Source organism: Salminus brasiliensis, chromosome 3 (assembly GCF_030463535.1).
Source record: "Salminus brasiliensis chromosome 3, fSalBra1.hap2, whole genome shotgun sequence".
In the NCBI taxonomy this organism is placed as follows: domain Eukaryota; kingdom Metazoa; phylum Chordata; class Actinopteri; order Characiformes; family Bryconidae; genus Salminus; species Salminus brasiliensis.
This window is the reverse complement of record NC_132880.1, coordinates 11,792,844-11,810,659: the sequence shown is the minus strand read 5'-3', so window position 1 is coordinate 11,810,659 and position 17,816 is coordinate 11,792,844. Positions and strand designations below refer to the sequence as shown.

General features: G+C 36.7%; 1 protein-coding gene across 4 annotated transcripts; it reads right to left on the bottom strand.

Annotated features, from left to right (window-relative positions):
* Positions 1-784: 784 nt before the first annotated feature.
* Positions 785-17,492, bottom strand: slc66a2 (solute carrier family 66 member 2). 4 transcript variants are annotated; one of them, XM_072675471.1, is made up of 6 exons: positions 17,236-17,492; positions 16,849-17,115; positions 16,337-16,470; positions 12,463-12,576; positions 5,030-5,246; positions 785-1,313 (listed from the first exon to the last, which is right to left on the bottom strand). In XM_072675471.1, the coding sequence occupies exons 2-6, from the start codon at positions 17,049-17,051 to the stop codon at positions 1,106-1,108; spliced, it is 876 nt and encodes a 291-aa protein (XP_072531572.1). In that variant the 5' UTR covers positions 17,052-17,115; positions 17,236-17,492; the 3' UTR covers positions 785-1,105. The 4 variants fall into 4 exon arrangements, with proteins under 4 accessions (XP_072531572.1, XP_072531573.1, XP_072531574.1 ...); XM_072675472.1 differs by having other exon boundaries at positions 12,463-12,513; XM_072675473.1 differs by lacking the exon at positions 17,236-17,492 and having other exon boundaries at positions 16,849-16,938; positions 17,040-17,118.
* Between the last annotated feature and the right edge of the window lie 324 nt (positions 17,493-17,816).

Genomic DNA, 17,816 nt, shown 5'->3' with positions numbered 1-17,816 from the left:
TAACAGACAGGACGATGTCAAAGTCCTACAAGCTCAGTGTCAATCTAAGAAGGATGATTTATACATCAATTATGAAGTTTTTAATCATCAGTTAAAACAACTGTACATAGGTACAAGTTATTGGAAGGTGTAGCCACTTTGCCATGATCTGGAAGATAATCATTTTCACCCTAAGCTGAGAGGACATTGCCTCAGATGGTCAGGAAAAACTGTCTACAGTTTTACATCACTGTGGCCTGAAAAGCTGCAGTCTAAGAAAGAAGTACCTGCTAAAAATGTACCCTTTTAAGCTTAAGTTTAGAGCTGAGCACATGGAAGAAAGAAAAAGCCTTCTAGAGCAGTGGTTTATGGTTAGATAAAATGAAAGTTGTTTGGCCACAATGACCAGAGGCATGTTTGAAGGACCCGGTGCCAGAGGATCTGGTCTGTTGCACAAAGTGGATGAAATAATAAAAAAGGTGGTCACATTTTTAACCTGAATTTTGCCAGAAGTTTGTTGATAGCTACCAAACGTTTGTGGTCAAGGTGCAACTTAATGAGGGACATAATTGGGACATGATCCCCACTTAATTAAGTGTATGCATATACTTAACAGTTTATACATAATTTCGACCCTGTGTTGCTTTCAGAAAACAAACAAAACCGAAAATATATGAACCAATATTTTCTCTATGTCCAAAGCAAGAAGAAATCACTTCAACCACAATGGTGTGTCAATATTATTATACTAATATATTAATATAGATAACATATAGTCAAGCCATAGGTAGCAGTCACAAAGCTGTCAAGTACATTTTTGCTTTAATGAAACAAAACAAGCCCTTTTTGAGTGTCTCTAAGGCAAATATCAATAACAATCAATACTCATTGTCTTGGCCACACACGTTTGACTACTTTACAAGAGCTCCATATTGAGGTCTCAATGTATGTATAAAGCATACTGCATGTAGAAAACATGTTTCCCTACACATCTTTGAACATGTACAGAATAAAAAAAGATCCATCAGTTCTAGACATGAAACATGGGAGTAGAGTGAGGAGTGAGGAGTTCCAGGTCACCATCAGTCATCAGTCTTCTGAAATACCATGTTTGCTTGTATATGGTTCAAAGTGCCTTGGCACTGGTGGTGTGGGTGATGTGTGAGGCAGGTTTCTGAGGGTAGCGGCTGTAGTAGTACACTTGGGACACGATAGCAATATCCACACAAACCTGCAGAATGCCACAGATCCAGAACTGCATAGGAGCCTGAGTGAGCAGGAAGTAGCCTGTCTTAAAGGTGTCTCCACTTGTCCACATCAAAACCATTTTGATGCTAAAAGAGGGAGGAAGAAGGGTACAGAGTTTATAGCATTTATACATTTTTCACACTGGTAGTGGATGTCATTTGCAGAATAAAAGTACATTCCAGATTGCAATGAAAATATATGAAACAAAAACCCAATAATTCTGGAAAGACCTTTGCATTTATTGTTTTTACTGTGTGCACCAACTGTATAAAAGAGCATTCTAAAATCCAACTGGCTTTGTCTTATGTCTACTTTATTGGCACTAACTGAGCACCAGGGGATTCAGGAAAAATACTTAAAATAAAGCCTTGCTGTGTTTTGAACAGAGATATACCTTTAGGGCATGACATGCCCCCAAGTACTGTATCTGAACAAAGCTAATAAGAGTGAAGAAACAATTACAGAAAAAAGGAAAGGCTGTATGTTCTGACAACAGTCAAAATGCACACTCTCTCAGGAGATTCTAGCAATTGTAGTTTTTTTTTCTCAATGCACCCTCTTAGAATGAAAGAAGCAACATTGAAACAATTGTTTCAATTTATGGATTATGTAAAGCAAGATTTAGACTGTTTTTAGTCTTTAGGGATGGTCCCTTGACTCAGGTCTGAAAACATAACCAGCTGTTTTGGCTTTGTGCTTCTTAAGCACAATATTTTTAAGGAAAATCCTGTAATGGAATGACATGGAAGACATTTCAATCTGACATTGTAAATGAAAAAAAGATTATTTTTGTGAAACAAGTTATGCTTAAATATAAGCAAAATGAATGCCGTTATTACATTACAGCTTGTTATACTCAGACCTTCTGGAGTCATCAACCACACTTTGATACTGTTCAACATTCTCTGTTCTCTATAAACTGATGCTGCTCAGCTTTCTCTGCTCTCTATAAATCCATACAGAACTAACTCTTTACCTTCTCCGAGTCAATGGTTGCCCACTTATTCAGCCCGACCTGCTGGAAGACTGACTGCTGGGGTCCCCGCTACCTGTGTCAGACCAGTTACACTATACTACACTATGATTGTTATGGTATGATTAAGAATATGTTGCACAGCTGAGCAGTACAACTGTTTATGCATTGTTCTGACCAGAGGAGGATGGGTCCCCCTCGTGAGTCTTGGTTCCTCCCAAGGTTTCTTCCTTCTGTTCTGAGGGAGTTTTTTCTTGCCACTGTCACCTTTGCATGCTCACTGGGGTTCTTATGTGTCTTCTTATGTTGTTGATTTCTTGTCTTTTTACTAATTACTGATTGTGTAAAGCTGCTTTGTGACAACAACTGTTGTAAAAAGCGCTATACAAATAAACTGTGATGTTGCATATTAGAGTAATTGTAGAACAGTTCAGTGATCAGTGAAAACTTTAAATGCTCAAAAAGCAACAAATCTAAAATAAATCAAATAAACACACAGAAAAAAGACAAACAGTTTAGCTCATGTAGTCTAGCAGCTTTTAGTTTTAGTGTTTAGCAAAGCTAGAGTTCTCGTCTTTCCCTGATTTGGATGGCACATGTGCAAATCTTCACGCATGCATACACAGGCATCACACCCTACAAAAATTCTTTTTAGAGAGGTAACACCAAAACACAACCCACTATATGATGAACTGACGGCATTGCCTCTATGTTGCTTCACATGCATACTAGTGTACTTCAGAGACTGTCTCGTTTTGTATGCAGCCCAACGGCCCCGGAATACAGACATGAACAAACAGAGGTCAAATGAAGAGAGGTCATTGCATGCCACGACCAGACAAATAACATTCATTTCTAATAATAGATTTAAAATTAACTGGTTAACTATTAACCATCCTTCAGTTTACTATTCAAGAACCCTTGCTCCATCTGAAATATAATACTGCTGCACATTTTATCTAGCTGTGGCAGGCTGGAATGTTTCTTAATGTTATAAAAAAAATCTGTCTACAATTCAAGGTCAGGCCTTAGCACTGACTTTAATTTACAAGCATATTTTTTCACCACATAGTTTTGTAAACTGGAGAAATAAAGATTTTACAAGCATATATCTTTCTTATTGGAATACTGGTTCTATACCAATCACACCAATAATCAGTTGTTTAATTCTGATGGCACTCTTTTCAGCTATGAGGGGTTTTTGACTCAGTATAAACTACCTGTAACATTAGGGGATTATGGATCAGTATTTGGTGAAATATCCTCTAAAGTATGTATGCTTTTTATACAGCAACCAGGATTACATGATCAGCTATTGCCTAATATTGTGCCAATAGATTCTTCTATAGGTAAAAGTTTTTTTCTTTTCAGTTTCGTTACAATAGATCTATAAAAACTTTGTTCCAAAATGATTAAGTTACGCTGCTTCATGTTATTTCATATTGGAATCAGTTTCCCAAAGACATTCAGTGGAAGAAGATCTGGTTAATTGCTAACTTGATGACTAAAATTAGAGAGAGGTCATATAAACTACCCCACCCTAAAATGTTATAAAGTTTAAACATAACATTAAAACAGCATGTTCATTCTTTAGCAACTACCCAGAGACAGTAATTAACTTATTTTGGCATTGTCTATTTGTTAAGAAAATTTCAAAACCTCTTTGTTGTGCTTTTATTATTCATAATATTGATAAACTATTGTTTATTGTGAGAAAATGTATTATTTGTCTTTAAAAAAATCACAACGCGAAATACACACATGTATTTATGATAAATCTTAATACTTTTAATGGCAAGGTTTATATTCATAAATGCAAGTTCTAAGGCAAAATAAATTTTTGTTGCCTTTGAAACATGGATGGACCATACCCTATATGTAGGGTATTATTTAGCGCTTGGACCCCAGGAGGATTATTTTGTAACCAGTAAAAACACTTTTCAAACTAATCCCTGAAATGTAATCCAATCTTTTTAACTTTTATCTTGATACTCTGTGGCCAATGCAGATAATTAATTATCAAAAAATGTTCACTTAATATGGTCTCTCTCTATCAATCATTGCAGTCTTGGCATTTTTAACTATAATTCTTAAGCAGTTGGTCTGATCATCTCAAAAATGTATTATTCCTATCATATATTTAGACTAAGAAATGGTTTAGTATGATTCCCTTAAAAACATGGTCTATATAAACAAAACTAAACTATGTCATAGCTAAATGGTGGGGTAGCCAGTTTGAGTACCCACTTTTATCTTAGTACAAAATGTGATATTCCATGCATTGTGGTCCAGTTTGAAAGAAAAATAGCACTACAAAGCAATATGTTATGTGGATTACTATGCAGATCCACTCTTACCTCAAATGTTTAAATAAAGTGTATTTGTGCTGTTTAATAAATAAATAAGAATAAATTCTTTTTTTAAGATCATAAAAATGTCAATTGATTGACTGCATCTGGAACACGTGATAAATTGTGTTAATGTCATGACATTTGCATTATTTATTTTACTTCATTAATATCCTATTTACATTTACACTGAAAGCGGTTTGTCTGATGATGACCTTTCGCAAAAGCATGTGTCTGCCTGAAGCCTGAAAGCATAGTCAAATCCAGTGGGGGCTCTGTTAACCTTTTAATTTCAGATTCTATTAGTGAAATTAATGTACTGAATAGGGAGATCTAATTGGACTGCTTATGTTATATAAAGAATACAGATTATAAAGAACAGTTCTAAAAAAAAAAAAATAATTTTAAAAACAAACAAAACAAACATACAAAAAACACCACACACAAAGTGGAAGGAATGTTGATGAGTGATGGTACATACCTCATGCCCTCAGTAGATTTGTTCTGGTAGTTGCAGTAGAGTTGTGGAGTGCCTAGCATAGCCTCAGTGAACACCGCCAAGAACCCCAGTGTCTCCACAAACAACACTGAGTCCAGTAGCAGGTACGTCACATAAGCTGCCACCAATATGAATGCCAACACACACTGCAGATAGTCCACAAAACGGCTCCACACCCAGAAGTAGTTCCAATCAAAATCTAGGATACGGAACAAGACAGAACAGCAATCAAAAAGCAAGCAAGTGGTGGAGGAAAGTCTTCAATATGAAGGCCACTAATATTTCTGCAACCTTCTTCTACAACATTCTGTTACTTAATCACTTTAGACTTTAAATAGATGTAGACATACTCCAAAAATTTAGATAGATAAAAAAAAGCAAAAGACATTTACATTTATCCATATGTAAGCGGCATCACTCTGTGGGATTTAATCTAAACTGTTTTTTAGGGTTGGCTGTAAACTCAAAGCTAATAAAAAAAAAAAACAATGATATATTCTATTACATAGTCATCATTATAAAAAAATGAAATAGTCAATAGACTGTGTAATAAGAATGAATTCTGCCCTGCTGATGCCTAGGCGCCGGCCTAGGGTGCACTCCATCCAATTAGTACACACTTTATCGTATGAACAACTTACTGTTCGGTTATGGGATGTAAGCACTAGGAAGAGGCCTACCCCTTTGGATAGGCTGCAAGGGTGTTTGTACTATGAAAGGCATTATGAATTAGTGCAGGTGCACTGCGGAACCACGCTAATTTGGTCTTCATATCCGAATATAAGGATATAAACGTCCATGTTCACTTTATATTGAAGGTACGCTTGCTGGTCATAATGTATTGGCAATATGTTAAAACAGGTCTATTATAATTGTTTTAAGTTACAGGTTATGTTATACTGCAAACTCACGTTTATATAATCAATTATATAACTTGTTTTTCATGAGGATGCGGTTGCGAAACCACTAGAATATAAGAGTGATAATAAAGGGACCTTTTTATACGGAACCTCCGGAGTTATTTGACGATCCTCCCCTTGGTTCAAAATTTTAAAAAATTAAGTCAAATTTATTAATTCGAATTCAGAGAAAAAACAATAATTCTACAGATTTTTCAAAATTATTGCAATCAAACAATTTCAATAAAGTGCTGATGAAGTTCCACAGCAAAATTAACTCTCTGCCAAACACTGACAACTCTGTGGTAGCAGAAGTTATTACTTCCAGTGTTGTGGCACATCAGCCACTCCAGGAACCAAAAAAGTTATTTTTGTACATTATCTGTCACATACTTGGCTATTACAACCAGCACCATTGTCTACCAATCCCAGACTATACTACATATGTTACAGAAGAGAAATCAACCACAATCTTTGCTTTCAGACAAACAGACATTGAAAGTGATGTGTCAGGATGACTCCTGTCAGCCGGAGTATGAGCTAGGTTAACTGTAAACATTTGGGGGCTGCCGGTTCCTTTAGTTCCTTCAATACTGCTTTCTAAAGTTTGCTCCCTGGAGAACAAACTGTTCTAACTCTGAATCCAGTATGGGGCATGTTCAGTGAGACTGTGACTTCAGGAGATTCCATTAACCTAGAGAATCAGGCTGGCTACATCAGCAAGTGCACTGATGACGTTGCTGTCTCCAAACACATCACAATACACCACAATCAGAAGCCAAGTATGACTGCAGAGGTGCACATACTGTTGAGGACCTGTGATAGTGCTTTCAAATCAGGGGATAAGACAAGCCTCAAAACAACAAGAGACAAGCTTTCACGGGCCATTAGATAAACAAAGCGTGCATACACAAAGATAATTTATAAACACTTTCAGGGCACTGCTGAAAAGGCATATCTGGCAGGGCATCTAGACCATCACCAACAACAAGCTGCCTTTCAGATGAGTTGAACGACTGTTTAAAGAACAACGGCGAGGAAGACAACACCACCTCCTAATGACCAGGTCTGTTCAGCAGCTGACGTGTGGAGAAAAAAACAACAAAAAAACCACCATACTGAACACCGGTGTACATCACAGAGTTCACTAATGACACAACCATAGTGGGCCTCAACAAGAACAACTAGTCAGCATACAGAGAGGAGGTGCAGCGGCTAATGGACTGGTGGAGAACCAATAACCTATATCTAAACTTGGACAAAACTAAATGGGGTTCTTGACTTCAGGAGAGTACAAGGTTACCACCTTCCACTGGGCATCGGCTCTGGTGTGGAAATAGTCAGCAGTACAAAGTTCCTGTGTTTACATTGCAGAGAACCTCACCTGGTCCCTCAACACCAACTCCATATTCAAAGAGAGCCTAGCAGCACCTGTACTCCTGGGGAGACTTAGGAAAGCTCATAGGAAAGCTTCTTCCTCCCATACTCACCAACCGCTTCAACAACCAAGCCATCAGACGTCTTATCACACATGACTGAGCGGAGACCTCCTCTCAGTTTCACACAATGCTCACTCACACACACATACTTTATTTGCACTCACTAATACACACTACACTAATACACACTACACATCTCTATGGATTCTCCCACCATGTGTCTACTTGCACACTTATCAGGTTACGTGCTGTTAAAAATTCTGTAATTTAGCAGCACTGTAATTTGGGGCAGTGGTGGCTCAGCGATTGTTGGGCCCTTGAGCAAGGCCCTTTACCCTCTCTGCTCCTTGAGCGCTGGAGTTGGCTACAGGTGTGTGTGTGCTCACTGCCCCTAGTTAATTAGTGTGTGTGTGTGTGTGGGTGTGTTCACCATCACGGATGTGTCAAATGCGGAGGACACATTTCGCTGTACATAGTACAGTGACAAATACTTGCACCTCACCATACTGTATACAAAAGAACTGTTCTTGTCTACCTCAGAGTGCGGTGTTGAAATTGCACTGTCCTGTCTGTTTCCTGTGTCTAATGTCTGTCGTATTTATCTTATTGTTCTGATTCCATGTTTGCACATTTATGTTTGCACTTTAGGTATCTGTACTGTATTGTTTCTGTTCCATGTTGCAACATAGTCCTGGATAAAAGTAATGTGTGAGATTACTGATTGGGAGATGTCAGAGGCGCAACATGCCAAATGTTTCAACCTGGACAGCAATGTAGCTTTGTACTCTAAACAAAGACTATGCATTATATTTGCTTAAATGAAATAAGTTCAATAGATTTGTATCCAGAATTACAGAGTTTGAATGTAAAAGTATGCAGATAAAACTAATAAGAATTACTTGAAAATGACCAAAAAAAACTTATTTATTATAATTATCAGTATGGACAAAAACATTTTTATAATAAGCTGTATGTTTAATTACAGATAATTGGATTTTTTCATAAATTCAACTGTACTTAAAAAAGTATTTGTAGAAAAAAAGAAATCACTGTCATTTGTTTGCATAATACTTATAATAGTTGGACTGTTAACTTACTTTACAGGGTTTTGTATATAATAAAATATTACTTGGTGGTTGTAGTAACCCTGTGATAATATGGACATTTGTCCTGAAAATGTCCCTGAAACTTGTAAATTGTAAGCATGTAGATTTCAGCTCTCTCTTAGAAACATTCAAGGGTTTTTGTTCAGTTTTTGCTGTTTGGAAGCTAGATCATATACTGGAAATGTGAGGAAAATGCACTACTTCAGATAAATCCAAAGCCAAAAAAAATCTATAAAAATCTGTATTCTCAAATTCTCAAATAGAACAGCTCAGTACTGTACAACTTGGCCATGCTAATTACACATACTCAGCATACCTTGGTTGATTAGGTTTGGGGTCAGCTGCTGGCCACATATGCACTTTTCCTATGGAACTAAGAAACTTCTCATCAAAGACCCACACACAAAAAACCCTACTCCACCCATAATCTGTATGCTGTTATAACTAATGAGAGCAGAGAAGAACTGAGAAGAAATGACAAGAACAAACCTGAACTAGTAGCAGAGAAGACATTGAGAATTAACTACAATTTTTTAGCATTATTTTGTATATTTCTACATTTATGGAAAGGGCTTGAAAATTGTGCGACAATTTGGCACAATTCTTAGGGCTAATAACAAAACAAACAAACAAACAAAAAAAAACACAAACAGAAAATAATATGCCATATGCGTTGAGTTTTGTGCCATAGCCCACTGCGCCCTAGAGCAAGTACAGCATCTCTCTGTGACATTCTAAATATTCTTATGACAATATTATTCCAAAAATTCCCATTTGTTGTAAAGCCTCTAAAAAGTTGTGGTGCAACCATTTACCTTCAGAAGTCAAATGCTTAGTGAAAGGAAGTCCACCTGTATGCAACTTTTTTCTAAAAGACCCCAGAGGCTGCAACACATTAAGCACCACTAACCAAATAACACCATGAGGACCAAGGAGATCTCCAAAAAAGTCAGGGACAAAGTTGTAGAAAAGTACAATTCAGGGTTGGGTTATAAAAAATCTTCAAATCTCTGATGATCCCCTGGAGCACAATCAAATCTATTATCATCAAATGGAAGAACATGGTACCACAACAAACCTGCAAAAAGAGGGCTGCCCACCAAAACTCTCAGACCGGGCAAGGAGATGGCAGAAAGGCAGCACAGAGGCCAAAGGTAACCCTGGAGAAGTTGCAGAGTATCTGTCCACAATAAGCTGTACACTCCACCCGACCACAATAAGCTGTACACTCCATCCGACCACAATAAGCCGTACACTCCATCCGACCACAATAAGCCGTACACTCCATCCGACCACAATAAGCCGTACACTCCATCCGACCACAATAAGTTCACTCCATAGAGCTGGGCTTTATGGAAGAGTGGCTAGAAAAAAAGTCTTACTTACAGACAAAAATAGGAAGGCTTGTTTTGAGTTTGCCAAAAAGCATGTGCAAACTAGTCTGATCTTAATCATACCTTAATCCAATTGAGAATCTGTGGTCAGATTTGAAGATTGCTGTTCACCAGCAGAAAACATCTAACAGTTGGTTTCTAACATCTAGCTATTTTGCTTTGAGGAACGGGCAAAAATCCCACTGGCAATATGTGGCAAGCCCATAGAGTTGTTTCTAAAAAGCATTAGGCTTGTTTAGCTGTTCATGTGAAAACTTTTCAGATGCTGAACTTAATAGTGAGAACACGGGAAAGGTTTTATTTTGGTGACTTCCATAAAGATCATATTTGTGCAGATGTCCCCACTTCAGAGTCCTAAAGGTTTAGATTACAGTTCTCTTGGACCTCTTAGTCTTCCAGGCTTGACTTAACTTACTATTAACTGGCACTTTTAATTGCATTACGAACTGACATGCTTGCTGTCATCTTATAGCCTCCTGCTTTGTGGACATTAATTAGACTTCTAGGCAGCTCCTTGGAGCAGCATATGGCTACTGATTATGGGTTTGAAGGTTTAAGGAGTCAAAGTATTTATGAAGTTTCGAAATATGCATCACCTGGCCTTTCCTAACTTGGACTAAACAAGCCAAAGACAAAACGTTTTTTTTTTATGATTCTATAATTTTATATTGCATTGTGGTATATTTCCACATAAATAGCCTACACATTCCCAGTGCTCATTGTGATATATAGGCCCACTGTCCATCAATTGCAGTTTATGACCAGTATTGAAATACATATATTTACAAAGCCAATATATGTCCACCAATGTGACCAAAATCCAACCCAAAATAGTTGGCCATGTAATATTAAAAGTACGGTTTACCACGGTGATGACAACCTTCTCACACGGAAATATAGAGAATGAATTATGTCGCTTTCAGCAACACAATAGATAAACTACAGCCAAGTGCTACAGTGCCATCTGCTGTCCAAAGTACAATCAACCACATTCTCAATGCATCACGTATGCTTAAGTAGTCAAGTTTCTGGACATGGCCACAAGTTAAGAGTGCCTGGGCTAGAATGTGGGCTGGTGTATGTAAAGTTTGGGTGCACAAATGTTAATGAGTCGAGGCTGTTACAACAGTTGTTGTTACAGCCTTTGCTCTTTCATTAACCGAGGGGTACCAACAATTTTGTCCATGTGTGTATAGGTTTAGAATTTTGGAAATTACATTTTGAATCACCCACTTTGCTTATGATGAATTTGCATTAAAAGACGACAACAGTGTTTAAGGTTCAGCTAAGTCAAAGTAAATACAATTTTCTATTCTAATGGCTCCTTAAGAAATGAATGTTCAGGGAAATGTTGGAGGCCAAGATGAGACCAAAAACTGAACATGCTGTTAAGAAAGGCTAATCAAAACATTTGCATAAATGTTTACCCGAGTCAAGAGGGTGCAGTATTGCTTGCACAAACAGTCTTACAGGAAATAAATCTGATCTCATTTGAAATGTTACAGAATATGTAGAAAAGCCAGAGCAGTTATGGAAACACGTGCTGTGGACCAATGAAGACAAATGTCTTCAGTTAAACAGCTGAAGTTGAAAAGAGGGTGGCTTCTAGGATAATGGTCCAAAACATGCATCAAAATCCACCATGGGCCCAAGCTTTTGCAGAGGCCACATTGATGAATTTAATTAAGTTGCGTTATTAAAGTTAAAAATGTTTTTCTTTTTTTGTTAGCTACAAAAACTACAACTACAAAACATCATGTGTTATTTGTGTTATCAACATCAACATGTGTTATAAGGGTGTCCAAACGGTCTTGCAAAAGGCTGCACATACACACGTGGACAAAATTGTTGGTAAATGAAAGAAAAACCCACAATGGTCACAAAAATAACTTGAATCTGACAAAAGATAAATAAAAATTCTATGAAAATGAACAAATGAAATTCCAACAATGACTCTGAACCATGCTTTAACAGAATTATTTAAAAAAATAAACTCATGAAACAGGCCTGGACAAAAATGATGGTACCCCTGAAAATAATGTGACCATGTTAAACCAAGGTGTGTCCACTAATTAGCAACACAGGTGTCTACAATCTTGTAATCAGTCAGTGGGCCTACATATACCTGTAGGTAGTCACTGTGCTGTTTGGTGACATGGTGTGTACCACACTCAACATGGACCAGAGGAAGCGAAGGAACAAGTTGTCTCAGGAGACTAGAATAAAAATTGTAGACAAACATGTTAAAGGTAAAGGTTATAAGATCATCTCCAAGCTATTTCACTCCAAGTTATTTTTTTAAATAATTCTTTTGAAGCATGGTTCAAAATCAATGTCAGATTTTCATTTGTTCATTTTCATGGAATTTCTATTTATTATTAATTTGTCAGATTCAAGTTATTTCTGTGACCATTGTGGGTTTTTCTTTCATTAACCGAGGGGTACCAACAATTTTGTCCATGTGTGTATAGGCACAGAAACGTTGCAGTTAATAAAGTTAATAAAGGCAAGATAACACAGAGAATGGTAGATAATAATAGATGGCCAGCATTCCATGTTGAACTCATTAGTACATACCCATAAAGAACTTCTTAGGAACTTTGATTTCCTCGTCCTTACTGTCTGTTGCTTCAGACAAAAAGAAAGGAGAAAAAGAAAAAGAGAAGAGAAAAGGTTGTCTCCCTCCTTGATCTGTCATGCAAACAGGACCATGAAATTAGGAAAGTGACAGACAGGAATTATGCAATGGAGCATTACTTTATTCTGGAACAGCTCAAGAGTTCTAAAATATTTTACTTAAATTAATCATTTTATATAGTTGTATACTGAATTTGACTGAATAGACATGTATAATTCACGTTTGGCATTCCTACACCAAGATGTATTTAATACTTATTTCTCGGAAATGTGTTTGTAGATAATGTTTTCAAAGTGAAAACTTTTCTGATTTTAAAAGAGGGGGTTTGTCCATCCATCTGCATTAAGGAATATAAGTGAACATAGTAATATGTTTCATATTACATATAATTTGTCCATATTCGGTTTGACTGCATTTACTGTAGCTCTAATGATGCTTCATTAGAAAAAATTGCCACATTTTAGATCTACCATTGTAGTAGGTTCCTGTTGGCTCTGTTTATCACAGAAAAGAATGTGCTATAGCTGAGACATCAACTTCCATCAAGACAACTAAAAAAAATGATTTAAAAAAATTGTGTTCATCATCACTAATACTTCTTGCAACAGAGCATAACTGTTAACACTTCCTAAGAAAGAGGACATGGTCCTTAATTTTGACTCTGAATAAAAAATGTTTTAAGGCATGCACTGAATTCTCCATCTGTAAGCCACACCTGACAAAGGTTGATATACAGATGGAGCATGCCACGCAACTTAGTATTAAATAGAGAGGAAATGTGTATGTGTGCGTGTGCATGTATGTTACAGGAAAAATAGTATGTTTTCAGAATATGACCCATTAACAACAACATTGCACAGGATGTGTTATTTGGTATACAGAGTTTTTGGTATACAGTCTTATGCAAACAGCTGGGTACCTGTTAATAAATAAGTGATAAGAATCTTCTACAGATACAATGTTTTACATTTTGTCCAACACCAAGGCTCACAAGAGCCTAAGGTCCATGTCCATGTTGGTAAGTAGAGTATAAATGCCCCCAGTGTTGAAGCATGGAGCAGTTGAAGTGCATTCTCTGGAATGATGAAGCCTCGTCAAAAAAGCTAGAGAAGCATTTATCATCAAGAACTAATCATTTGAACTGACATATTTATGATACTGTAACTAAATACAATAAATTCCTCACAATATTCCAACATTTAGTTTAAAGCATTCCCAGAAGAAGAGCAGAGTGTGATACTGCAGAAAAGGGAGGGCAAACTTCCTATTAACATCCTTCTTTCAAAAGAAACACAATAGGAAGGTGTCTACAAATCTTTGGATTTGGATACAGTCTATATAACATACACAGAAACTATGAGTATGATGGTTAAGACCAATGACCGTAGAAAAACATGAAAAGTGCAACGCTTTTAAAAATGAAGCTACCATAGGTTTAGCACCTCTGCTGGCTGACTGCAGTATAATGTGTAGCTCCAACCCATCCCCTTATGATTCAATGACAAAACAGCCCAATTTCATCTTTCCATTTTTCTTCTCTAAACTCTGTTTTCATCTTCAGTATATATTTTTCCTTGGGCTAATATCAGTAATCAATTTATTCTCTTCTTCTTATTATCATAAGAAGATGTGGTTACACTTGAAGTGACTGACAGCCTTATCTGGAAGAGCCAAGTAGGAGTTCTAGTCCAGCAGTCAGACAACTAGCTAGGGAATTGTACTATTCTTTATCATTTCTTATGACCGTTAAATGTTTTGACAGTAATGTTGGGTTGTTAATTGCATTAACAGATGTGCCAGACTCGGTTGTATTTATATACTGTCTCGGACAGTGCTCTTGCCAAATTTATTTTCTAGTCTGGAACAAATTCAAATACAATTTAAAACATTATATATTTTTCTTCTTTTAATCGGCACCGGTGAATGCTGACAGCTTGAGGGTTATTTGACAATTTGAGAATGTGGGGTAAAGGGTTAGTAAGAATTTGAGAATGTGATGTTATTCATCTGAATAAGATCATGATGAGCATACATTAATGTGTAAACTTTATCTAATTTAATGCTTACTAATTAAGAGCAATAGTGTGTTGATGCAGTGACATCAATGTTGAAAATCGTTATAAGGGTCCAAGCATGTAGTGATGGCGGTCGCAATGCTAACGATACGGTACCATTGGTAACACCGCGATGTCACAGCCATGGTAAGAAATGTTCAGCTATGCTACCAATGTAGCAGTGTTGGTAACATCACAAAAGCAAAGTCAGAGTCACATTTGGTCTTGCTGCACACTTTAGAGTTTGTAGGCAAATAATTTTAAAAAGATACAAAAAAATCAGTGATTGTCTGATTATAACCGAATTTGAAACATATGTTTACAATGACAGACTGTGAGTGTATTCTCAATTAAATGTATTCTGAAATACATGTATTCTCAATTAAATGTATTCTGAAATAATTACAATAATTGAAAGTGGGTGAATAGTTCATTCGCTGTGAAAACATATCCCTCCCAATACGAAGTTGGGTTCGAATCCCACCTCTTTGATAGTTCACTATCAAATTGAAGGGCAATGTGAAGTTTGTATCTTGAGATCTTTAAGTTTAAGTTAAGTTTAATAACTGCCAAGTATTTATGACGTTAAAAGAAAAAAAAAAAAAAAAAAGACACTGACAAAGACAAATATATTGCGAGGATCCTGTAAATTGCTGCTGGCGGGTATATATATTTTTACTGTCTTTCATTCAAGTGCACTGCAAATAATACATCTACACCTACATCTACACTATGCAAACTTTTTTTTCAAAATATATTATTAAAATGCAATTGATACAACTAAAACAAATATAATAGTTGTCATTTAAAGGAGGTCTAGCACACAAATGTGCTGCATATACTGCATTACTGAGTACTTAATCTTAAATGTACTGCAAAATTTAAAACAATGATCTGTGGCTTTTTCTGCCAAGACAGTTTAATGACAAATTACAATTATTTTTTTTTACTGTTCAAGTTCCCCATACAAAAGCTCCATTAGGCTGCACTGTAAGCTTAGTGATAAGGTCCTGCCACCAGTAGATGTCAAAGTGCATGCATTTACCATCAGACAGAGACTGCACAAGTTTGACAAGACCCAAGACAAGCAGTAGCAAGGTCTGCTATTAGGTTGAATTTGCTCATTTCTAATAGGCATAGGCACCCAATAAATCATCTTTAGAGTTAAGTCAGTCAGATTAAGTCAGTAAAATGTGTTAAAAGACTAAGATTGTTATGGAGTGTATTCATTTTTCCAATGACTGTATAGCTAAACAATTGTTTCAACAATGATAGCAACTGATTAGATCAGTGGCATTAGGCGTGCTTCAGCTTGACTGCAACAAGCCTGCAGCCACACCAGCTCTTTGTAGAGAAGACTGGTGACCACTGCTCTAAGCCACTGTCAGTGGACTTGGAACATTCAGTGATCAAACAAGTAAATCAATCTACAAAGTCTCTACTTCTGTTGCTAATCCAAACAGAAAACATACCTCGCTGTCCAGTAAAAAAACATGTATCTCCATTTAAACCCTGTAGTTGCTCTGCACACTGTAAATAATTCTAGATTAATAGACCAATAAAAATGCTCTCTGTAAACTATTTTTTACATGAACGTCCATTCAAAGTTAAAGCCTTGTCCTTTTTTGGTAGATATATGTTTTTCAATGGACAGCAACAATATACACAATGGAAGCCCACTGCATTTAGCTTCCCTCTGCATATAATGAAAAGATGATGAGGGCCCCATAAAGTCACAATTGAGCATCCTGATGCATACCTGTAAATGAGCGACGCTTGGTGCTGAGTTCAGAAGCCACTCGTACACTAGTACAAAGGTTGAGCATAATTAGCATGGTGGTGATCATTATGATGCTCTGCCAAAGCAATGCAGTTTCAAAGTAACGGCCAAACCTGGAGAAAACATATTGCAAAGAGCAAGGAACACAACTTAGTGAGGCTGCACAAAAAACACAAACTTCAAACTGTTGTATTTTGTGATTACATGTAAAAATCAGTTAAAATATATAATTATGTGCTGCATTTGGGTACTCTGCAGGAGATTACATATACCAGTTGGTTACCACTCCATTCAGGTGCTTATTGACAGATACACAACACAGAAAACAAAAGAATATCCAGAGTACCCATCTTGCATTTTCTTTGCTGTATTACAAAAGCACATGAATCATATAGTACTGCAAGTATATTTATTCTCAATGTTAAGAACTGGGTTTGTAAATGTTCTTATAACAATTTCCCCTCAATAAGCTGAAAGGAATGAGAACTTACCTGAAAAGTATTCTTAAAATGTTGGCAATAAGAAGTACAAGGCAAACATATGTTGAGAATCCCTCAGCGTTCTGGGCCCTCTGAATATCTCTGTATTGAGGGATGTATGGTATCACACCACCAAATATAATGGCAAGAGTAGCGATCCAGGAGACAAGTTGATTGATAACATATACAAACTGATTAAAGACCTCATCTTCCATCTTTGGACAGCGACACTGTTTTTAGTTACAGAGCTTCAGATGTAAAGTGTGGTCTGTTGATGTCCTAAAGTGTTAGATAAACAACAACAACAACAACAATAATAATAATAATAATAATAATACACATACACTGTATTTGTTTTTACTGCCATTGGTGTATTCTTTGAGAGATGGAACTACACACCTGCTGTCTGACTATTGTAATCGCCCAAACATTCCAAGTGCTTGACAATATCTGCAGGCGAACAATAAACAGATACAACACTCCAGCGATAACGTTACAGTTTAGGCGTTATGCAGTCAACTTGGTCTTCTTTAGTTGCATTTGAAAGTCCCTCCACTCGCTGCTCTATTCAGGAACCAAAAAGACTCAGAGATTTAAAAATTTCATAGATTGTGATGGTTCTCGAGACAGCGAACTTCCTGCTCCTTTCATCAATTTGCAGCCGGACACAACTTCCTTATTACGACATCAAACGTCACCAAACACACTGCAGACCGAAGCACGAGTGGGCGTAAGTAAAGGGCGACGTGCATGTCAATCATTTACAAAACGCATCCAGCCGTTTTCACTTTCCGTATTCTGGGAAACAGTTTTTATAGGTAAGTGGTGATAGTCTGCAAGTAACGTATATTTAATACGTTCAATAGAAAAATTATCGAACGTACGAAATGACGTTGCTTTAATTCATTAGTCTCATTTGTCCTACAACATGACACAGTAGTCGTCAGGCTTACACAGATAGAAGTTAATGCTAAAAAAAA

Bases quoted from the DNA above. Each gene is read 5' to 3' on its own strand.
- slc66a2 (XM_072675471.1), bottom strand. From the start codon at position 17,051: ATGGAAGATGAGGTCTTTAATCAGTTTGTATATGTTATCAATCAACTT. The intron at 16,471-16,848 runs GTAAGTTCTCAT...TGTTTTCTCCAG, and splicing joins ATTTTAAGAATACTTTTCAG to GTTTGGCCGTTACTTTGAAA. The intron at 5,247-12,462 runs GTATGTACTAAT...TCCGTATCCTAG, and splicing joins TCCTAAGAAGTTCTTTATGG to ATTTTGATTGGAACTACTTC.